General features: G+C 37.2%; 2 protein-coding genes across 6 annotated transcripts in view; one reads left to right on the forward strand and one right to left on the reverse strand.

Moving 5' to 3' along the window:
- Window positions 1-15: 15 nt before the first annotated feature.
- Window positions 16-24131, forward strand: part of STXBP4 (syntaxin binding protein 4) — a 77731-nt gene continuing 53615 nt past the window's right edge. For 2 of the 5 annotated variants that reach the window (XM_083805232.1, XM_083805230.1), the window contains exons 1-11: window positions 4292-4462; window positions 5691-5803; window positions 13327-13400; window positions 13589-13684; window positions 14231-14300; window positions 15168-15242; window positions 18589-18674; window positions 19328-19457; window positions 20023-20155; window positions 23364-23470; window positions 23874-24057. In XM_083805232.1, coding sequence (XP_083661358.1) covers window positions 5766-5803; window positions 13327-13400; window positions 13589-13684; window positions 14231-14300; window positions 15168-15242; window positions 18589-18674; window positions 19328-19457; window positions 20023-20155; window positions 23364-23470; window positions 23874-24057 — 993 coding nt within the window. In that variant the 5' untranslated portion in view covers window positions 4292-4462; window positions 5691-5765. Of the gene's footprint in view, window positions 566-3472; window positions 3570-4291; window positions 4463-5690; window positions 5804-7678; window positions 10129-13326; window positions 13401-13588; window positions 13685-14230; window positions 14301-15167; window positions 15243-18588; window positions 18675-19327; window positions 19458-20022; window positions 20156-23363; window positions 23471-23873; window positions 24058-24131 lie in introns of those variants that run through there. The other 3 variants (XM_083805233.1, XM_083805229.1, XM_083805231.1) reach the window with 2 other exon arrangements.
- Window positions 737-4237, reverse strand: COX11 (cytochrome c oxidase copper chaperone COX11). Its single transcript, XM_083805261.1, has 4 exons — window positions 3861-4237; window positions 3617-3772; window positions 2862-2987; window positions 737-2397 (listed from the first exon to the last, which is right to left on the reverse strand). The coding sequence occupies exons 1-4, from the start codon at window positions 4164-4166 to the stop codon at window positions 2215-2217; spliced, it is 771 nt and encodes a 256-aa protein (XP_083661387.1). The 5' UTR covers window positions 4167-4237; the 3' UTR covers window positions 737-2214.

Here is a 24131-nt window from a genome sequence, read left to right on the forward strand (position 1 = left end):
TAGCTGGACCAATAGAATCACCGTGAGGAAGTAAAGGTTTTTTTTGTAAGCCGAGGTGAAAATGTAAGCCTCTTTACCATTATTCCTCTTTTATTATTTGCAATGGTCTGGACAGCAGCCTGAAAAAACTGTAGAAAATAGGATTTGAGGTGGATTCGTTTTTCTTCTACATCTTAATTATGTTGTTAAAACCCTAGCATGCCTAAGTGTAACAAGTTTAAATAGGCTATTTCAATATGGTAATCCCTAATGAAATGATTGCGAACTGAACTTTTCCATATTTAAAGATACAAAATTACAGATATGAAGGCCGTGTGAGAAACTGGTTAATTACTGAAGTTAGAGAGCTTGTTTTGTTGTTGGATTGTGCTCAGTATCCATGCAAACTTGGGCTTTCAAACTCAGGGGAAGACTCACATTTTTATGAAACTGGCTTCATCTTTATGAAACTTGTCAAGGGGCGATTCTTTTTCTTCTAAAACACATGGCCAGAATAAAACAATGCGTAGAAAACTTCCAGAATCAGTTCACCTTTCGAAAAGACAATGGATTAAAGAGAATCCAGGTAAGATTTTTTTTTCTCTCCTAGATTCCAAGATTAGTTTTGATAGCATTTTTTTCTGGAGCACAACCGGAATTTTAGATTATAAGGCTTGCTGATATATTCACAGAGATGCTTTTCACTTGTGTGGGATCCACACTCTGCTGGATAAAATGCATAAGAGATATGAAAGCATTAATGAAAAAGTTTTAAAACTTTAATAAATACACAGTGAAGGTAAGACACTGTCATCAAGAATCTTTAAACACAAAAGATATTTGGTACAAAAATGCATTTTAAACATAGCTTCCATTTATTTTCAAAGAAGGGCACTGGTTTTTTAATTATTGTATGCAAACATAATTGAGTCTGAAGTTACTTCCATTACCTTTTTAGTCTTAACAACCATTAGTCTTAACCTTATTAGATCTGATCCACTGAAAAGGGTAGAAAGAACCGGCCTATTAGATGAGATGCTATGTTGAGATTAATTCCTGTCTGAAAATGGGTACGTCACTTAAACCTGCTCTGCAACTCACTCCTTATTTGCAAGACTATGATAAATTATTATTATGCCTATCCCATAGATAATGGCAAAAAGTTACATAAATACAGGCTTACATGTTCCAGTGGTAAACACTTGAGTAGTACCTAGGTGGACCTCAGATCAACTGGTACGTTTCTGGACAGACTTTGTCAGACTCTGAATGGGGTTGACATTCTTTTGTTTTTTTCAGGAGACACCTCTGCTATTAATTTAGCCTGCAATTCAGAGCAGTTGATTATGTACCGCCTTTCCCTTCAAAGCATTTCGTATGCAAGTCTAGCTTCTCTCTGCATAGGTGTGCCCAGTGTACAGCCCTCTCAGGAGTGAAAGAGGAATTATTAACAGTTCTGATACTCTAAATGAGTTTTCTGCATAGAAACCATGCAGGAAATATGCAAAGACAAAAATAAGATTATTTTCCTCTCAAATCATATGCTTCTGCAAGCAGTCCCCAGATTTTGAAATGCTTACATTTAAGTTACTGTTCCCTGTTCGGACATCAACAGTTTTAGAGCAGTCTGCTCTTACCAAATGAACTACTGATTCAGTAATAATTCAAGAGAGCACCATCATCTGAATCATCCTATCCTCCTATGCTATGGGAGTGTTACAAAGCAATACAGTCTAACTTTGTTTAGTTTTGAGATTTCGTGAACTGATTAAGTTGCTCTATAAAGAAGTAAATATCTTTCACTGAATACAGGCTAGTTATTTTTCAGTCAGCAGTGCAATTTTAGATATTTAATAAACTGATTTGTTCCTCTGTATTTAAAGATCTTAGTTTACGCTTTGGTTTAAAATTTTTCTTCATAGAATTCATTTAACATGTATCATCTGATAGAAAGACGGCCTTGAGACAACCTTCTCTGTTCCATTAACAGTTCCCTCCTGCTCTCTGATGGAGAAATAATATTTCTAATTATTTCTAAGAAGTAACATTCCAACTACACAAGTTTAAAAAAATAAAATAGAAATACATGTTTTCGTAACACCAGCATATGTCCACAGTAGTTTAATAATATAATTTCATATTGCACAGTACTCCAGCAGTTTTTCCTTTCATAGAAAAATAAGTTTCAAAACTGGTAGTCAGGTAGTAGAAGTCAAATTGTGTAGAGATTGCCCATTACTGATATCCAGGAAGTGCTAAGTGCTGTCCTTCTTTTGCTTCAAAAAATGTGTAAGAGAGGGTGATCAAATCAACTTTAGCCATTTTAGGGTCCTCTGCAAATTCTGGATCAATGTAGAAAAAGACAGGCATGTCTACTTCCTCTTGAGGATTCAGACGCTGTTCTTCAAAACAAAAACACTGTATGGGGAGGAAAAAAATAATTAGAAAATACTGTGAAATTTCTCCATGACAAAGTAAGAGAAAGCTTCATTTTTTTAAATCAACTCCCCTTCCATGTAGATCTCTAAAACCCTAGGAAGGATCATCCATACGAGCAAGAGGACAACAATTCTGTTCCTCTTGTGTGACAGGAAAAAAAATAGCTTTAATGAAATGTCTAAAAGCACAACTTGTCCAGGCTAGTTCTAATGATTACTGTCTGTCCACAGAGTAAATTGTACTAAATACCATATACTTGGGAACCACTTTAATTGGACATGTAGTCAAGCTTTTTATGGAGATAAGGCTAAAAATGAACTGATGCATTGTAATTTGAAAATTTTAAGGTATTTTCTTAAATGAAACACAACGAATAACACAAAGAATAACATTCAGGATTAAAATTAGATAAAATCATTTCTTATCCCTTGTCTCAGACTTACTTGTATTTTATTGAAGTACTGTCCTGCTTCAAAGGGCACTACATTATAAGTAGAGATTCCAATTATGGGTTTGTCAGTAGGATTTTTCGCTTTATAAAAGGCCAGTGCAGTCTCTCCTGGTACCACCTGTATGAAATAATTTCATGGTGATTATTAATACCCTGCAGCCCTCCAGTCCTCAGAGTCCTTTAGAGTTTAGCTAGAATGATTTCATTTTCTCTTTTGCCATTTCAAATTGATTACTCCACTATTTCACAAACGTTTTGCCTATAGACAGCTCACCCCCATTCTAAATTAAAAGCATCAGCGATATTACGTGTGTGCATTTTGAATCTTAGCCGGTTTGCCACTGAGGTATTCTTTCTTTCAGCAGCTTATCAGCATGCTGAGCTATTTTAATATGTGGATTTATACACAGCATTTGGTAGCTTGAGGGAAGGGTCAGGGGCAACTACAATTTAACCAAGAGGAAACAAAAGTTTACAGAAACCCTCCGCTTTCTGTGACAGGGCCCCTATTTTGGTGACAGGGGCCCTGCCTTCCCAAGCAGTGCTGGGGACACAGCCTGCAGGGTAAGCTCCAGCGCCGGCCCCAGCTGTGTTTTCTTCCAGATCAGCGCCCAAATGCACAAACCGAGCCCCCTGCGGGAGCGGGACGTGAGGCGACAAAACCGCGTGAGGCAGAACCCCAAGCCTGCGAGCTGCCTTTGTGAGTATCGCTCCGTTAGAGGGACGGAGGGGAGGAAACCCACTCACGTAGATTTCGCTCTGCTGCGGCCTGAAGTTCCACTGGAGGCTGGAGTGCACGTCGGCGTTGAACGTGACCTTGACGACCCGCTCCTTCACCGCCTCCATCTCCTCGATCCTCGCCGCGCCGCGCCCCGCGCCCGTCGTTCCGCCCAGCCCGGTCGCCTGGGCAAAGGCAAAGGCCGCGCTCAGCACCGCCGCTCGCTCCCCGCGGCCCCCCGGGGGCGGGCAGCGGCCGTGGCCCCCCCGGTACCTGGCAGTAGAGGCGGTAGAGCGGCACGGCCGCGTACGACATCCCCACCATGCCCACGGCGGCGGCGGCGATGTAGGTGAGCGCCGTCCGGTTCCGCCGCCGCCATTCCTCCTCCTGCCCGCGGGTGAAGGGGTTGGAGCTCCGCAGCCCGCGGGCTCCCCAAGGGGCCGCGCCCCGCTGCGAGGCCGCCCACAGCCCGTACCGAGCCCCGGCCGCCAGCCTCGGCGGCGCCCACCCGAGCGCCATCGCCCAGAGGCAGCGCGGCCCCAGGGCCAGCCGCAGGCGGCCACCGCCGCCCGGCCCCATCCCGCTGCAGGGCCCCTATCGCGAGATGGCGGCGGGGCCTGGGCCGCGCTCCGCCTCCTCCACACCGCTCCTCTCCGCCCGTGGGGCGGCGACGGGGCCGGCTCCGCGCCTCACGGAGCCGGGGAGGGGAGAAGCGGGGAGGCGGGGACCGCCATCGCGCCGCTGAGGGGAGGGAGCGCTGCCGCTGGGGGGTCGCTGCCGCTCGCCCCGCTGAGGCGCTGGGGGGGGGAGGCTCCCGGAGGACCCCGCCGTTGTCTCTTCCCTTCCCCGGCCGGGCGGACCCCTCGGGCGTCGAGGTAACCGAGCCGAGCCCCGTGCCCGGCGGGCGGCCGCGCTCCGACCGGGCTTTGTCCCCGAGGCGGCAGAGCCCGCTCCGAGGGCGGCCGCTGCCCTCCCCTCACCGGGGACTGGGGTCGCGCCTCAGGGCGCCGGGACAGTCCCAAACCCCTTGGAAGTCGCCTCCCTGCCCTCGTCCCCCGCACAGCCCCGCTGCCCTGCTCCCGGTGCCGCTCCGCTTTTTGTTTAGATGCTTTAAGTAGGGGAGTAATGAAGCCCGGAGCGAAGCCGTGGTTTGTAAGATTTGTCCTGTGGTTTGGGGCGTTATTTTTGCACCTCCAGTGAGAGATCTGAAAACTTTTACTACTATCTGCTGCAGGAATACTTGGTGCCTTCCAAAACTAAATTTATCACTTCGTACAGGAATAAAGTGCCTGTATGAAGCTGTGTTACTGCGGAGGCTGATGAGGGAATACGCGTTGCTCAGGAAGCAGTGTTAGGGGCAAACATTTGCCCCCTTTTACCACTTGTACCATGTCTCCAGAGCAACGGTTTGCAGTCTTTGGCCACGTGAGGGTTTAGCCAGGGAGCCCATAAGGTCAGGAAATTTGCCAGCAATACAAACACATATTTTTGCATTGGTGCTTTTGCAGAATTTTTTCAAATGACTGTAAATCAGTACGTTTATAACTGCATTTCTTAAAACCTGTTGTATGAGCTAGTAAAAATGCAGTGTGTTGGTCTGTAACCCCGTCTTGCATGCCTTGTGGCCCATGTCTTACATGCTCGAAGTCACAATTCCAGAGGTACTGAATACTAGATGCCAAGTGAAAAAGTAAGACACACGGAACACCTCATCTTGTTCATAACGGTATTATGCTCACCTGGCCTTCGCTAGAGGAAAATCAGACATTATTTTTATCTTGCACAATTATTTTATCCTGGTATTTTAATCTCAATTACATGTATATATATATATGTTTTTAATCACAGAGTGTTCAGATTTACTTCTACTTCCTGACTCATGAATTAAAAGGAAATTAGGTTGTCAGATGTTTTGGTACAATATACAGCTAAGTCTGAATTATCTGCTTACTGTTTTCACCATTGAAGTGTGTCTGGTTTATCATGAAAATTCTCTTCTCCCACTGGATTTCTGTTAGACAGTAATAAATAAGAATTGTTATCAGTGCTTGAAAATAAACATAGCCGTATAAATTTCAAAAAGTGGTTTCTCCTTTTTTACAGCAATTTTTGTCTTGGTTATGAGCCAGTGCTTCGTGTTTCAGAATTCTTCATTTTGAATTTTTAATAAAATTGAAGATGTCCAGTACAGATCCCCTAACAAACCTGAATAAAAAGTAAGTACTCTTTTTTTTTTTTTTTCCCCACACACATACAGGAACGCAAAAATTACTGGCTTGTAATATGAAAATTCTTGACGTTTCCTTAGCAGGATCTTGTTTTGCTGGTGTCTTAAAGAAAAACTTTAATATTGAAACAGTTTGAAGCAACTTCTTACAAAAGGTAACACCAACACCAGTGAATTTAAACATAAAGCGAAGAAATAGCTCTTATGCTTTTCATCAAGTTAATCGGCACTCAGTTTAAATTGGTTCTCCAGAGATAAAGCCCCCCATAGAAATTTAATACTTTTGAAACTATAAAAACATACTTGTAAGGTATATAGTAAATGACGTCCTTGTGTATATGGGGTAACTACATCAACATAACACACTGAATGGAATTTATGAATTATAATACATTATTTTTAAAGAATAATAAGTATGACTAAAGTGTTTTATGTGCAGTGCTTTGGGACCATCTTTTTGTTTTTTGTTTTAAAAACAGTGCCACGGGATATATAATGACAGTTATATGAATTCCATAAACAGTAATGTTACCTACTTAAAAGTTGGGTCAAATTCTAAAGGACAAAGTTAGATTTAATCATGATTAAAAATCATAAGTTCAGACTCCTCCCAAACTGCTAAATAACCATGCCAACATTGTCATAAAAAACATAATTAAAAACAGGCACAGACAGCTTTTATTTGACTGTATGATATTTACTGTGTTTATGCAATAGATTCCAGCTAGTAGTACTCAAAGACATTGTCAAACAATTTAGCATAGATTTTGAATTATACCACTTTGTGAATAACTTGATTTAAAAAAAATCACAAAGCATTTATAAAAAAAAAAAACTCCTTTTTCCTGCGATTTGAAGATGCAATTGATCTGATTGTTAGATGGAAATATGGGGTGTGTAATACAAAGGTATATCTTTAAAACAGCTATGTTTTGCTAGGTCCATATGTAAGGTATATTGTATAAATAGTTAATAGATCACTGTTTTCTGAAAGCAGCTTTTCAAATAAGAAATTAACGTGAAATTGGTGCATAAAACCATACTTGAGCTACATCATGATACAAGACTGTGATTTTCTATACCTTTTTTTTTCTCGTCTGGGAGCCTGTATCAATGTAGAATGCTTTAAGACTGTAGTTGATCAGATGTTAATTGAGGCTTACCTAAACTTCAAATAATACATTTTTTTCTCTATGCAAGGGGTTAGCCTCAGACCATTCATGCTTCTACTTAATTACAAGGTTGCTCAAGCTTTTTTTTTTTTTTCATGTTTAACAACTGCCACATAATGATACATGTTTCCTTTTAATCTTTATGACCTAATCAGCAAAATACATTTTTGAATAATTAGTGTTTTTGGATAGATCAGAAGAAAGAGTTTGTTCATGCTGTCTCTTGGCTGTGGTCCTTAGTGTCAAAACGAATTTTCACCTTTCAGGGTTTGTGAACCTGAAAGGTTATGGTTGCATAACTCACTTGTATTGGATTTTCATAGAAGACCTTTTTTACTTATGATAAATGATCTTGTGAATCTTGCTGCAAAAGATTATGCAGATGTTTTTTTACTGTTTACTAAATTATCCTATAATTCATCTCGGTTGCTAAAGCATTACAAAATTTCTTTTGGGAAAGGTGAGTCATAATTAATAACGTTGCCAAAGAGAATAGTTTACTGTCTGTTTGAAAACAAATCTTGGTCTGTTTGCTGCACAAAGTAACAATCTCTCTTGAAAAATTTAGTCTTATTTGCAAATACTAGATTTTATGGTGGTCTTTTGTTGTTGTTGTTGGTTTTGTTTTGGTTTTTAAGTGTTACTATGTTCCAAGCTCCTTCTAGGAGTAAAAAGTAATTTGAATTCCACAGAGTATGTTCTTGAAAGGCAGAGTTCTCTTGAACTGGCAGGAGAAGCAATACCAGTTTTCTATATGACTCCGTTAGAAAAAGCAGCACAGCAACAGAATTTTAAGGTAAAGAGGGACGGAAGCCTTGGGGATGAGTTCAGGAAGCTGAATAATGTATGGTTTTACCTTGAAGAAGGAATGGAGAAGCAATTTTTGAACAAGTGATGTATTTCTGATAACCAAACTCTAGAAAAAAGAGGTTGGAGAAATAGGGAGGTTAATGCTACTTTACATCTGCATATATTGTTGGGAAGTTTGTCATGTCTGGTTTAATAAAAATCAATTTTTATTTTTTAATAATGGAAACGCATAGCCTTGAGTCATATTTTTAAGTGTGTGTGTGTGTTTCTATTGCAAAAAGCATGACACTGTGAAAAAGCTCTATTGTTCTGAGTGATTTGTTTTGACAAATGCTCTATATACTGATACCACAAATTGAACTCCACTGGTGTTAAGAACAATTAAAATTTTGTGGTAGAAGAGCTATTGGTATTTTACTGGCCATCTTCTGTAACTTTGCCTGGAGCTAATCAAATTGATACGATGCTTAAAATATCAGTGACTTTTCCTTCTTTGGACTAACACCAGAAGCCGTAGCAGAATTAAACTGGTTTAGGAAAGGCTACAAAGGCACACGTTTTCATCACTAAATGTATGTGAGCACTCTAAATGAGGCCAGTGGGAGTCCTTCGCTTTGTGGGCATTGGGAAGGTTGCTTTTATGTTCCCACTTTCATCACTGGACTTTTCCTCAGTCTTTTGTAGGTCACGTCACTTTTCTGCCTGTCTTGGATTGCAGACACTAGGGACTGACCTCAAAATTCTTGAACACCACATAGCACGTTGCTTATAAGCACGAATACTGTTTTCCCAGAATGATTACATGCTAATAAAAACACAGTTACTACAACTTTAAAAAAAAAAAAAAGTGCATTAGCTAAGCATATGCATTCCTTGCGTAGCCAAGCTGTCCCACTGTGCGGCTCTAGACGCTGACAGATGCTGTCTCATCACAGGTTTACTCCCTGCTTTAGACAGGATTCATCTTTCTATTTAAAGGCCTTAGTGAACGTGGAATATTTGGTTTTCATTTTAAAATGCAATTTTTAAAGATCTTTTAGAAAACAGGGCAGTAATGGGAGTGTATACTGTGATATAAACGTGGAAGAAAACAGTAGGTAATTAAAACTGCTGTCAGAAGCTCAGAACTTCCAAAAATGTGCATATCTCTGCAAAGACCAAGCCTCAGGTCGGAACAGTCTTACCTCTGGAAATACTTGTATAGTTTTTCTTTTTGGAACTATTCTCAATGTAATGATAGAAATTCATTCCTTCAGGTGTTCTTCTGATGTTCCATTGGGTTTGTTGAAATAAGAAGGCCCTGCAAAGCTTTGTGGCTTTTTTGATAGCTCAAGGACAAAGGATTTCTGGAAGTAGGCATTGAAATGTAGGGGATCGTTTTTGAGGCTCATTTAGATTAAGAATGCCAATTCTGAGCATTCAATAGGAAGTTAAAATGTTTTATGTTTAAAAGAATAAGCCTCAGAAACAGAAGGTTCACGGATCATTTTTAGGAAAATGGGACTTAGAGTATCATATCTACTGTTCACCTACTCGTGCTATAAAAATCATCAGGATATGTAACAAAATGCAGTCATTTTTTGTACCAATTTTACTTGCTTTCACAAAAAACAAACATGTCAATGTCCATTTCTACTGAAAATATATAGCCCAAGTTCTGTGTAAACTTCTGATTGTTGGATACTGAAAGACTAAAAACCAAGTTAAAGCATGCCACAAGTCAGTACTGTAACTGAGAACGCGAAGTAATAGCATAATGGCATTTGCTTAATGCTTTCAGTCTGTCTGCTTTGTGGGCTTTCCCTTTTGTGTGTGGATGTATATAACCCAGCCTGCTAGGCAGGTTGCTTTGGAAAGGTCATGAGTTACTGCTTTTGACCTTGTTTGTAGGGAGCATGTAAATAAATAACCGGAAGAACATGAATAAATAAGTTTAATTATTTCATCTGCTTGTTGCTGCTAGCTATAGATTGCATAATCCCAGTTTTAATAAATGCAAGTAGTTTTTCCCTCCTCTGCATTTATCAGTCTTTAAAGTTGCTACAAATTGCCATTTCAAACAGAAAAAGTAAACATTGCCTGGATAGCTGAATTAGCCTATGTGACGCAGAGGGTTTCAGAGAAGATTAAGTAGGCAGAGACGCTCGTCTCGGGCTCTGTCTGTTTGACTTGTTTTTTTGGTTAGTAGCAGAAATTGTCCTGCTGATAACCTTTATCCCGTTGAACTGGAAACCTCCAGTGTATTTTGGTTGCTTTACTGAAGAATGTCCTTACTCTCACCGGGAGATGAAGACGAACCAGAGCGTTTCGATGGTCTTTCTCTCTTATACTGGTATGCTTAACCTTTGGGTTCTGATGGTGTTTCTCTAGCCTGTAATTGGGAAGGGTACAGTTGAAATCATTTAAAAGCTGTAGCCATTTTCAGCTACTTCTTTCTTTTATCGTTAAGATTTTGAATAAGTGCCAAGTAATATCTATTCTTGAGGGAAGGGTATTATTCTTCCATTGATAAGTCTAGCTAAATATTTTGTTTGTGGACATAAATGACTAATAATTTCTCAGGAATACAGAACAGAATAATATCTAGAGCCACGTGTTCTGGTAAGTCTCTAGAAGGTATAAAACAGAAAGCTGTTGAACTTCCTTGTATGTGCTGATAACAAAGTAATAGAAAAAAAGTATCCAAGACTTCATTTTAATTGCCTTTTCTAGAACATCTGCACAAAATGATGCGCACTTAGTCTATTAGCATTCCAGGACTTCAGCTGAAGTGTTGTTTAATATTTTTTCATAATTTCAATGTAACAAAGTCATGGTCTTGCATGTTGATTTCAGCTATTGCCTCAGCTTTTTTTTTTTCTTCTGTGTGCTAAAAGCTTGCATGCAAGTATTTTTATATGACTTCTATAGGAAAGAGCAGTGACATTTAATTGATTATTTAATTTGCATCTTTTTCTACAAAGAACACGAATTATTTTTGTTACTGCTGCCAATTAGTTTATATTCTCTGTATCCTCTTAGTCAGAATCAAGTTTACGTTAGATCTCTTTGGAAAGCATTGCCTGTTACTTATAGAAATGTAGATCCTTTCGTATTATGTGCTCTGTGCCCTGATTTGATAATGTCATGATCTTCGTGTACATATACTGTACTGTGTATTCCTTTGAAATATTGAAGACTTAAAATCTGAGATTTGATCTTCTAAAGCTTCACATAAATAAACTGTGTAAAGCTGAAGCTCAACATTTGTTCTTTCTTTTTCTTTTTTTTTTCAAACGTTATGGTTAAAGCAATAATATTCTGTGCATGTGTTGAGATAGGTTGATTTGCTACTCTTCATTCTTCACTAGTAATACAGAAGATAAGGAGAAAGTACAATATTCTTGATGGACTATTATGGCAAGTGTGTGCACGGAGAAATTAATGAAGGAAAATGCAGTTGAGATCTCTATTACTGGAAAAAATACATATTAAATAATAAATGATAGTTGTGTGCGTCTCTGCAATGTACGAGCCAATGACTACTATGTGAAAACTGCTAAGAGTATGGCAGCACAAGGAACAGCAATAGTAAAAGGCAAAACAGGAAAGAAAATGGAAAGAATAATTGCATATTTTAAAGATCATTTTTTCTTGTCTAAATTTTCAAAGATGGATGCAAATCAGGACAGCTCTAAAGAAAGTGACTAGTATATTGTCTTTCAGCCTTAAAACAGCTTAAATTCATGGGATAATTGAGATGCCAGTACTCAGCAGTAATACAAAATGATCCACTGCTGTAATATAGAAGTAGTTTACCCAAAAAAAGTTTTGTTAAAGAAGTAATGGACTTTGGGGTTTATTTGTCCTTTCAAACTATGAAAAAATAGAAGTGATTTGGTTCACTTTTAGCCTTATGAAGTGTGTCTTATGCTCTGTCACAACGTAGCAAGGTCATGTGCAGTCTTGGCAGTGGCAAATTACACTGACTAGGCTTCATTGGCCCTTTTTAGCCTATGGAACAGATACTGAGAGGAATAATGCAGTGAAAATTATAGGACGTTTGACATGTAGGCTTCCAGGTTATTTTAAAGATTAATTATTAGGTCTGTTCTTATGGCCAGTCTTTCTGAAGCAAAGGCTAATTTTGCAAATACTCGGGAATTTGATATTGTGGAAAAAATTGTCGTGTTTTGTTTTTGTTGTTTTTGTTGTTGTTGTTTTTTAAGTGCTTACTCCTTGATAAACGACTCACACAGTTTTCTTACACAAAAGTGAAAGATTTGGGATGTTCTTTAGGACCTGAATCTCTTGCCTTCTGCTGGAATTTAGGAACATTTGGACCTTCTGGGTTTCTGTCTTCCCTGGCAGGACACCCTTTAATGGCATGTACTCCAGATTTTGCAGAAACACCAAGTTTCAGGCTAGGAGTTGAAGCTGCGTGCTGGATTTGGTTGCGTGGGAGGATTTGGGTCACTATGTCCTCCATTTTGATCCCCCCCGCTCCCCCCCCCAATGAATTCTAGTTGTTCCATTTCACTTCAACATCATGCTCTAGAAAATACTACTTGTTATCTAATACAGAACAATATGTATGTAGGTCAAAGCAGAAAAACCTAAATTGTGCTTCTGCTTTTTTGTAGAAGGTATCTGATGAGTCTTCTCCAAAAATGCTATAGTGGGAGGACAAAGGATCTATGACACAACTTTTTTTTCTATACTAGTTCATCAAAATGAAAATTCACAAGTGGTAAAGCGTGGTCAGTTACTCTGGATTTAAAGGAATTCTTAGTGTTTTACATTCTCACAGCAGGACACTGGAAATGTTTGTGATGGAGTTGTAAATATGGGTTTCAAGGCTCTAATTTTACTTTGTACACTTATTTAATTCTTTCCCATTATCACGTGCCTACAAAACATTCATCTGCCTTTAGACGGCTGCAGGTGCTATCGTGGAATTCTGACCTGGGGTTGGAGGGTACACAGAGGAGCAGGCAATAGCGTTTGGAAAGAAGCCTTTATAAACAGAAAACTGTTGAATAAGAAATGAAAGACTGCAGGGAAAAGCTTACGTTCATGAATAACCACAAAGTTGTATGTTAGATATCTTAGCAAATGTTTTTGTATGCACTGTCTTGGCTGTGGTTCTGTCTTAATATTCATTAGCTGATCTGAGACGTTATGATGTGTTTTTCTTGCCTAAACATTAAGCTGGACCAGGTTGTGGGATTTTGCTTCTATTTAATCAAAATTCTTTTACTATAAGTAAAGTGGGATTCAGAATTCAGCCTAAAGTTCTTTGGGGAGAATGGAAATAAACTAAGCATGCTTTATTTTACCCTTATCATCTCATATTTATGATGAACTTTCTGAGTTTTCACTGGAGGGGAGGGGGTGGCACAAAGGTATAAAATAAAGTTGACAGTCAAGAAGACTAGTTTTGGTTTGTATTAGAGTTAAAAACATGGTCACTGTAATTTCTTCTGTATTAACATAGCTTTATATACATTTACGTCATTAGAGATTTAATGATTTTTGTTTTATTTCATAGGACGATTATGGGCCCTCATGGAATCAATCGAGCTGTTCACCGCATTTCTTTTTCTGATTGTCAGAATGGATTAGGTAATTAGATTGCACATTCTGTTGATGCAGAGTTAACCAGACCTAAAAGCACCTGGTCTGCTTTTCCAGTTCACACTGACATCTGTACAAGTTTAATTTATCCAAATTTTATGGATTTGACTATAAATCCATTTAGCACAGTAGATGGAATAACAATTTCTTGCCTGTTTCTTTTGTTTGTTGTGCAGGAGTTAAAATTATTGGAGGTTACCGGACACAAACCGCAGAAGATTATGGGATTTTCATAAAGAGAATTCTACCTGGAGGGGTTGCTGCTGTAGATAGTAAGTAATTTAAAATGTATTTTTGCAGACGTGCTGTAAATAAAAAGCTTTTTTGAGATTCCATCTTCTCTTACACATTGATCATTTAAAATAATTACTTCAAATGTGATAGTTCCTACACTTGAGACTTGCAAAAGGTTAAAAATAAAAGTGGTTCTAAAAAAATATTTTAGAGATGTCTTTATCAAATATAAAACATAAATGTATTCATGCATGGTAGCTTACATGCATGGTATCAGCAACATTCAGCCAAAAGTTACTTCCAAAACTATGAATTCCAGTGCTGCAAATATTTGTGCTATAGTACAAATAACATTTATTTTCTGTAGCAGTTCTGTGATTAGTAACACTGACTGATTGTCATTAGTCTTATCACAGTGGCATAGATAAATCAGGATCAGAACCTAAGCTGCTGAATGTCATAAGGTTGTTTATGCATTAGATCACATAAAATTGAAAGAAAAAAAAAGCTGTTTTATTACCATGATATAATATGTTCACCACTTTCCTGTTGATTCATGAGTGTGCTGTTGATTTCATTACAAGGCCGTTTGCTCACGGGAGACCTCATTTTGGATGTCAATGGAGAAAACTTAATTGGAGTAACCAATGAAAGGTATGTTTGTACTGTTGACTAGATGTGCATTAGAGCTTGAAATGTATTTATTTATTTGTGACTATATCGACCACTGATTAACGACCGCAACTCCACTAAGGTCACAGGAGTTGAACTGGCAATGAATTTATCCTAAAAAATTAATCATGTAAAACTATCATAGAAAAGTGGCAGGAGTTTAAATGCTTTTGTAATGACAGAATAAGATAGTTTTGTAATGATGCAGATTATAGAATGTGTGTGAAAATACCTTTAAAGCATATTAAGCTGTTATGATATTTTATATTTACATGTTGGTTGAATACTGGTGAGAATAAATGGTACAGTTAACAAGTATCATTGTAATGGGATAATTAAGGAGGCATTGCTTAGGAAAAAATGTAGAATATGTTTGATGGTTCCTGTAGCTGGATCACCAGAAATCAATGTGAAGCCTAGTTTTTGAGTAAGATGTGGAATTAAAATTCAATGCAAAATTACAGTATATGTTGGTGAGTGAAATCCTGAGCTATGGAAGGTGTCTGAGCAGTATCCTTTCTCTGGTGTAGGCTGTTAATCGTGAAGAAGGTCCAGCGTCCAGTAGGATGGACCAAGGAGAGAAGGGGACAAAAGGGAAGGGAAAGAAAGAACAATCCCAGTTTATTTCCATCATCAGACACAGACTCACCACAGTCTGTTTTTTGCTCAGTTCTCCAGTGCTTAATTTGGGTTATGCTGCTGACAGACTTTTCTCTCTGTATCTGGCAGTCAAAATTATTAACTACATTAAGAATTTGTTCATTTTCCCATCATTTTTGCATTACCTACTGTGTACTTCTTGACAGAACCCTGGTATATTTACTTTATTATTTTTCCCCCTCCTTCTAGGGCCGTTGACATCTTGCGAACAGCTTCAGCCTCTAATCACATGTCTCTGCTAGTTGCCAGAGATGAAGAAGCAAAGTAAGAGAAAAATAAAGCATTGCGTTAACCTCAAAACTGACAAAATCCAATGCAGTACTTAAGTCTGAGAAGGCATTTTTTTTTTTTTTCAGATTAGGATTAATCACAAAATTGCAGCACTTGTCACAGTTTTCAATGTTATATTTGATAGCAATTCGTTTTGTTATTGTCCTGGGCAGTAAGTGAGAAATGGAATACTCATTTTAATGAGACTGCTCACATCAATTAAAGTGGTAAGCTCTGGCCAATTTCAGTTCAATGAAGAGGATTGAAATGTTATGTTACCAGCTAATACCCTTAGAATTATTTGCTATAATAATAGTATTTTTTAACACATCTCACATGTTAAAATAAAAAATGAGGAAATGCATTACACCTACAGTACCACAAAACGGTGATTTAAGCTGGTCTTGCCTTCTGAAAAGGCAAATTTGGTTATTGTTTCACCTCAGTAGTTTGCTTTTCAGTTTCTAATGAGCTCTGAATTAGTTTGGATAAGTAGGTTAAACTGTTCGCTGCAGCAGGTAGCCCAAAATACCTCCATTATAAGGGCATATCTCTTAAATATCCCTTTAATCTTGTTGTCTGAAGTTAAGCATATAAACCAATATTGGCACAGAATCATAGGAAATATTAGGATCTAGGCTTGTATCCCCTTTTGACTTCAATCTCTGCAGGAAATTGCTGTTACACAACTATATTTGATAATCACTGTGAGAGTAGCTGCTGCTATTTGCCACTGCTAGGATGTTCCACTTAGAGTAGTCTCTCCATAAAGGAATTTTGTCCAAATTCCTTTAGTCTTTTGTCTGACTTAAGGGTCCCATTTCTGCCCCTTTATTTTTGTATTTAACAAATTTAAATGCCTCTTGTACTGTAGCCTCTGATCTTTCCTTTTTTCAGGCTGCCTAGATACATGAGGTCCACTCTTAATCTGCTTTTATCTAAAGAATACTGACCTAGTTCCTCTAAACTCCTTGAATAATTAAAACCCATCAGTCCTTTTACCGTTCTGGTAGTATGCCCAGTGGCCTGCACAGAATGTGCCACTCCGTACAGTCCTTTACTTCGACAACTCTGAAGGAATTTTTTGTGACTGTGATAAAAGATTCAATTTACACTGAACTGTGTTTGTGTGTGTTCCCTGGATTTGATGTTAGTTCAATAAATTTTCTCTGTCTCTTTTTTTTTTTAATAATACATCCAACAGACTTCAATAACCCTCTGCGGTCACTGGAATTACATGGGAATTGCATTTACTGCAATCAGTTAATTCATGTCCTCTCTCTCTAATTCTGTAATAGTAATTTGATGATGCTGCTGGCTTATACCATTCTATATTTTATTTCATTTTTAAATCTTTTATTACTGAGGTAGTCATAGCTCAGATTATTAAAAATGTTTTTTTTTATATTAGGCTGCATTTAATATTAGATTATTAAGACTATTACTACTTGTTGCTTTTTTAACACATGTAATACAGGATCTTCATCTCTGTTGCTTTTTTGCCAGCTTGTTATTTCTGCAAAGAACTTCTATTTTTGATGATTATTTTTTTCAACAGTGCTACTGACCATTTTTTCTTTCTGTCAAAAATAACGTTTTTGGTTAATTGATAAGTGCCTTCATCAGATTTGATTCATTTAAAAGCTTCAAATACATATTGGTCTTAAAAGAAATGTAATTATTAATCAGTTTTAGATTACTGCTACGAGCCTCTAACTTGAGCTCAGTAGCTGAATTTTCTTTTTCCTTCTCAAAACTGGAATGCATGAATGAATGAAAGAGAAAACCTGCAGTGTATTGAAATAAAAAGTGTAGCATTGAATTTTACCAAAATATTTGAATAAATTGGCAATATTTCTAATGAAATCTGTTGTAATGAGATGCAATAAATTTATATATTAATATATATATATGTATATAAAATAAATCAAAAAGTGTAAAAAGCAGGGTCAGGATAAGGTTTACTTCTTAATCATTTCCACTTTGGATAAACTGATATGGTTAAAAACAAGACAAAAATTATCACAGTTTATGTTTCAAAGTAGCTCTTACCAGAAGAAAAGAAGGGAGATCAGCTTGTTACTGTGACTTCACTTGCTTTCCTACTGCACAAAGTATAACGAGAAGCAAGACAGGATAGCAAAGAAAGCAAGACTGCCTTTGGAGTGAAGATAACAGGCAACAGAGAATGTGCCTGCCTAAATCCTGTGGATCAAGTCTGAATTTATATTTTTGTGTAGGAAAGAAAAAGATAAATTCTAAAGCTTTACACAGAAAGATGAATCAGAACTTTCTTTTCACCATTCACCATGAGGTTGAAAGAAGAGCTATTTGCGACTTCTGTTTTCGTAAAGTGGGCATAGCTTTGTGCGTTATTACAGCAAAAGCTCTTGTTTTTGGTCCATCTTCATATGTGTATGTTGTGATAGATTTTTCAAGGCATGTATAAGAAAATAATAGATAGTAAGCAGATAGCCGTTGGAACTATTACATATTTCAGATGGATAACATTTTTTCACAGATGTCTTCCTGTTCGATTGTGACTGGTGTCACTCACCATCCAGTCAACTAGTACTGTAGAAGAAGGCATTACTGTGAATGAGAATTGATAGCTCAAATATTCATGCACAGATGAAGAATTGCCCTTTATTTTATCAGTTGGAGATTTTTAAAAGATTTAATCATGAAAAAGATAAGCAAAGCCCAAGCACATAAAATATTTAATATATAATGATATCTACCTCTGATGAAATGGACCACATACTTCTGAGAAAGCTAAGTAGAAGTTAAGAATTTGTATCTGTTTTACTTCTTCTTGTATAACTAAGAAATATTTATTTCTATACTCTTTTTGACCAGGGCTAATGCCACAACCTCGATGGCCATTCTCTTGTGGGTTCTCGTTCAAACTAAATGAAATAAAAGCATTCTTTAAAGATACAAATATACTATGGGTATATTACCTGATTCCATCTAATGTAAATAATTTGTTTTGGACCCAAGTAATACCACTTGTCTTATTATCTGTAGCTGACTTGAACTACAAGTTTTGAAAGTTTTGAAATCCAGGGTAAAGAGAGGTAATAATTAAGCTTTTCTACCAATAGTCTGTTTCATCCATAGTTTGTTGCTATTCCATCCTTATCCGTCTGGATTACATTACCTTTTTCTTGTCTCTTCTGACTGTTTTTATATCTGACAGGGCTTTCCTCTTTCAGTTGAGGGAGAACTTTGCTTTCTGAGGAATTGTAACTGTTCAGCAGAGACACTAGCAGATTACGAAGGGTGCGTTTAGAACTAATGCCAAGTCCTGACAAAGAGGAACTTTTTATTTCCACAGGAAAGAGTTTCTTGACCTGATGGATAAGTATGGCTCTCACAGTGACACCAGCTCTGCAAGAAGTTCTCCAATACAACTATTAACTGGTGAGAGATTGCTTCCTATCCCGACATAATCTTGTAGGACAATCTTCATACTTCTGTGGACTAGACGCCAGCACTGAAAACTGTTTGGGGGAAGGGTGTATTGGAGCAAGAGAATATCAGGCTAAGCACATGTTTACTTATGACTTTAACATTTACTTTGTGGTCTAAACATCTAACTCAACTGGTTTGTGTGTCAGTTTCCCCAGCTCTAAAATAAATGTTCTACCCTCTACTTTCAGCAATTTTAATTAATGAATAGTGTGAACTGTGTTTGATATTTGTAGATGAAAGATAACACGAGATTACAAAGTAATAATAAAAAATTGAACTAGAATACCATAAATTCTAATGCTCCTGGAATTGTTGCCTAGTGAGAATGTCTTTATACAGCATAGTCAATTACTCTTTAGGAAAGACAGTTATGTTTTTTCACCCAGTTTGAAAAAATCATTCTTTGCTATGATTTAAAAAATTATTCTTGAAACCCCTGGCTCAATTTTTAGCTGCATAGACTTAAACTTTGTTGTGGTTGCCTGATTGCTTATAGTTTTCTGCTTTCTAACATGAAATTAGGCCTATGATTTGAAACTTCGTGCTTTTTCCCAAATGTGTGTTTTACTTTTTTTTTTTTTTCATCCTTTCTATTCTTATAGGAAAACCTGTAGACAACCTTTCGTCTGGGTCATCCTCAAGGTCACAGAGTCCTCAATTGCATCCAAAGGATATTATTACCACCATTAGCAGAAATAATTCTGTCCCAGCACCATCACCAAAGCTTCCAAAGTAATTCCCAAAGCTGATTGTAACTCTCTTGTGTGAGATGTAGAAAATGTTGTATTTGGCAGCTCAGGAAAATTTTGGGTTGAGCATTGAAGTGTTCAAAAATCATTGTTTTTTAAATCCTGTAACATAATACTATTGATATTACAAAGTTTCGGGTTTTGCAAGTTATTTTTTTCCTCATTTTATCTCATTTATTTATTGTTTATGTGGTGTAAGTAGATTAATCAGGTTGACTGTTGATCTCAGTACCTTGTAACAAATTAATGCTTCTCATTTACATTGTAGCTAGGTCATCCCTTGGGTATATATAGAAGAGAAGTTTAGTCTTGCAAAATAATATATTAGTTACTCTTGTAATTGCCTGAAGTAACACCTGAAGTTGTTGATTTTGTAATAGGGTAGGCATGATAGCCTTTGAACATAGAGATTTTGTCCATTTTATCTGTTTGTTACTGTGGTACATATTTGTGAATCAACAAGATAGACACTGTATCACTTGTGGGTCTCTAGTGAGTGTCTAAATCTGTGAAGTAACTCTACTTTCCTTTTTTCTTTCTCTTCCTAGGGATAGTGCGTTTCAGATTATCTCTGTTTGCAAAGGAACAAGCCTAGGTTTGAATATCGTTGGAGGAATTGACAGAAATGAAGGGCCTTTGGTATACATTCAAGAAATTATTCCTGGTGGTGACTGTCATAAGGTAGATAAAAACCTCTTCTTGCTACACTGTTCAGTCCCCTGTATTTTTCCTTCGTTTTATACCTACCTTAGTACTATATACATACATTTATACTGTAAATACTAATTTCATTTGTGTTTCTTTTGTGTTTCTCCTTGCTGTCTCCCTAAACAGAATTATCTCATTACACCACAGCATGGTTACATGGTAATGAAAATTATTCATGAGTTTGTGTGAGGTATATGAGGATCTTATTTCCCAATTTCCAAAGCAGAAAGTAAGAAAGCAATTTTTTAAGAGGTTACATGAGACTAGCTAATCATCAAGGATGGGACAGACATACAGTTTGCATCTTTTTTTTCACAGGATCATAGAATCACTTAGGTTGGAAAAGGCCTTTAAGATCATCTTGTCCAACCTTTAACCTACCGCTGCCAAATCTGCCATTAAACCACATCACTAAACTATCTCACTACATCTACACAGCTTTTGTCACTCAGACATTCAAAAAATCACTTTTCCCTTGGACTTGGTTTAGCTGAATCCTTGCAGTTGAGAAGTATTGTATAGGGAAATAAGAATTATAATTAAAAAAAAAAACTGATAGTGCAGACTAATAAAACATATGAATCAGTACTGATTACTATTTTCATTATGACAACTGCAATATGTAAAACAGGAGGTCTTGGAGGTTTTTAAAAAATGAATAAATAACAGCTGTCTGGTTCAAGTACACAGAACTGTTTATCCAAGTGTCTTCTTGTCATCCTATGTTATTATGGTTATTCTGACATGTAGATAAACCAGTGTTTGCCATCTGCCAAGCAAGAGTATCACAGTATCACAGATTTCTAGGTTGGAAGAGACCTCAAGATCATCGAGTCCAACCTCCGACCTAACACTAAGTACTCCACTAAACCATATCGCTAAGCTCTACATCTAAACGTCTTTTAAAGACCTCCAGGGATGGTGACTCCACCACCTCCCTGGGCAGCCCGTTCCAATGCTTAATAACCCTTTCGGTAAAGAAGTACTTCCTAACATCCAACCTAAAACTCCCCTGTCGCAACTTTCGCCCATTCCCCCTCGTCCTGTCACCAGGCACGTAGGAGAACAGACCAACCCCCACCTCTCTACAGCCTCCTTTAAGGTAACTGTAGAGAGCGATAAGGTCGCCCCTGAGCCTCCTCTTCTCCAGGCTGAACAAGCCCAGCTCCCTCAGCCGCTCCTCGTAAGACTTGTTCTCCAGACCCCTCACCAGCTTGGTCACCCTTCTCTGGACTCGCTCGAGCCCGTCCATGTCCTTCCTGTAGCGAGGGGCCCAAAGAGTGTACAACTTAATTTCACAACCAAAGAGTTTTGCCCCCAAAACAGTCTTAAACTATTTGTGACTGAATATTTGTAGATTAAGATTAATCCCAAAGGCAGAGATTGATAGAAAAAATGCAATGGTTCTCCCAGACTTTTTAATAAATAAATGGTAATCATTCTTCTTTTGTTTTCTGCTGTTTTGTTACAGCTTTTAAAAATCTTTCAAATTGTAAATATATATAATTTACAGTCTCTCATGCTTATAATTGATCGAGTGAGACCGAGCCATCAGTATGCAGTAGGTTCTAATATTAGCAATATTAGAGGTAATTTCCCGAGCTTGGTTAGGTGTTTGAGAAACCTAAATAGTGAGTGTATTTAAAATCTTTGCCACAAGAGGGCAGCATTGAAATTGATATTTTAGCAGGCTTTCTGCAAGAGAAGTTGTAGATCTAGAGCTTTTCTTTGTGATGGAAAATATAGTGAAGTGCTATCATAGGCTGAAATAACATAACTAAAATTTGATGTATTTTTGTATCAAATATGTAAAATTATACTGGCCTTAAAAAGATATCTCACTTACTTTCTACAAATCTTCCTCTGTACATAGTTTGTTTCACGTGGTTAGTTTGCTTCTATGAAATATTTCTTAAACACTGAAGAACACAGACATATTATGTATAATTTCATGTGTATTACATTACACAAATGTCATAACACTGTAACCATAGGTATGGACCATGTATAATACATAGGTGAACAACAATCATTTTCAGTTAAATTGGTAAGGCTTCTTTAGAATGTGAGTCAAAAAAGCTTTATATTAGTGAAAAATCTACCCAAGCATATTTAAAGTCTTGTCTTATAGTTTCTGAGGCAGAAATGCGATATGTTACTGTGTTTGCTAGAAAGTTTGCAATGAATAATTCAACAGAAACGCAAAGTTGACAGTTGACAGTATTATTTCTAAGGTATTTTTGACTGGCGAATTCCTAATAGATGAATATGTTGTTCTCGTTAAGATGAACATGGATAGTAAGTGCCTGAAAAGTCCCATGTATAGCCAAGAATGTCTGTTTCTTGAAAAACAAATTAATTCAGCTCTCAGCTGAGTTAATTAGCAAAGAAATTTCCTGTAGTCAGATGGGTTGGTACTCCTTGCTGAAAACAATTACTTTCTGTGGTTTCTTCTTTTTTAACAGAAGTATATCCCTTGGTCCAGATTTCTTGACACAATTTCACTGAGATCCATTCTGTCTGATGAAGCTTTTAAAATGATTGCTGTCATGCAGATTAAATGATTACAGTAAATTTAGAGAATAGAACATCTGCTTTAGTTTCTCACTTTATTAAAAAAAAAAAAAAGAGTATCTGTTACGTGAGGCCTCAATCGCGTTTTTTATTCAGGTGAAGCCCAACTATGTGGGAATATGAGTTGGTTTAAATGGAATTCTGTACCATCTTGGGAAGGTTCCCACCTTGAGAAAACTGAATTACATCCATGTACTTAAGACAATTTAGTTTTAGTATTTATTAAATGAAAATCTAAACAACTAGTTCTACTGAGTGAAGTAGTTGTTTTCCACTGTTAATTAAGGGGTACATAAAATAAATCTGATATCAGATATCAGATAAATCTGATATCAACATGAGATACACAGTGCAAGCTGCTTTTAGGGTCCTGACATTTCCTATGTCATTAATAAGGAAACCAATGGTAAGCTGTGTCTTTTTATCTTCTTCCATCATTTGATCTACTGTTTGTTTCTGGAAAATTGTTAGGCAAAATGTGTAGCCATTTTTCATATCTCATGTCTTAACAGATCCAGAGTGCACGCTGTGATTGTATAGTTCTTCCTGCAGTGTTAGTTGTTAACACAAAGTCTGTGGTTTTGGTTGTTTGTTTGCTATGGGTTAGGATGGACGATTGCAGCCTGGAGATCAACTAGTATCCATAAACAAAGAGTCAATGATTGGCGTCTCCTATGAAGAAGCAAAAAGTATAATCAACAGAGCAAAGATGAGGTATCTGTTACTACCAAACTGCTAATTCCAAAATGGGTTACTATACAATATTAATTATTGCATTACTGTGAAAAGTCTTGTCACGGGGGCTTAGAGGAAATACAGGGTATGTTCATGTTTTTGAAATGATCGGTTGAAATACTGTGCCATATAAAAAGACTCAAATGAACCTTTTAGCACTTTAAAATTATGATATATTCATTCCTTTTTGAAATATATATATATATTTTTAAAGCACTGCTTACTTGTTCTAATGATAGAGAATAGAATATCCTTTTAGAAAAATAAAAAAGAATAATCATGCACATTGTCAGGGAAAATATAGTTGTTACTCTAGTAATAGATACTCTTATGAACAGAATAGTATACAGTATGCTAAAAGTTTTTTTAATTCTAATTCTAGGTTTGAAAGTTTTTGGGAGATAGCTTTTATAAGACAAAAAAATATTCCCAGTTATTCAGAGAATCTGCCACGTCCTTCCAGTCTCTTAACATCTTCTGGAACATACAGAGGACAACAAGCTGCAGTCCTTAGTCCTCTAGCGTCTCCTGATGAAAAGCTTGTTTCAACATTCACTCCTAATGCTGTGAGTATTTATATTATTCATTAATATAAATTGAGAAAATAGTTGAATAAAATAAAATGTTCCTTGTCAAACAG

This window comes from Anser anser (genome assembly GCF_964211835.1).
Source record: "Anser anser genome assembly, chromosome: 19".
NCBI lineage: Eukaryota > Metazoa > Chordata > Aves > Anseriformes > Anatidae > Anser > Anser anser.

Coding starts and splice junctions, on each gene's coding strand:
- COX11 (XM_083805261.1), bottom strand. CDS start 4,166: ATGGGGCCGGGCGGCGGTGGCCGCCTGCGGCTGGCCCTGGGGCCGCGC. Junction 2,988..3,616: donor CGCAGCAGAGCGAAATCTAC/GTGAGTGGGTTT, acceptor TATTTCATACAG/GTGGTACCAGGAGAGACTGC. Junction 2,398..2,861: donor AGTACTTCAATAAAATACAA/GTAAGTCTGAGA, acceptor CTCCCCATACAG/TGTTTTTGTTTTGAAGAACA.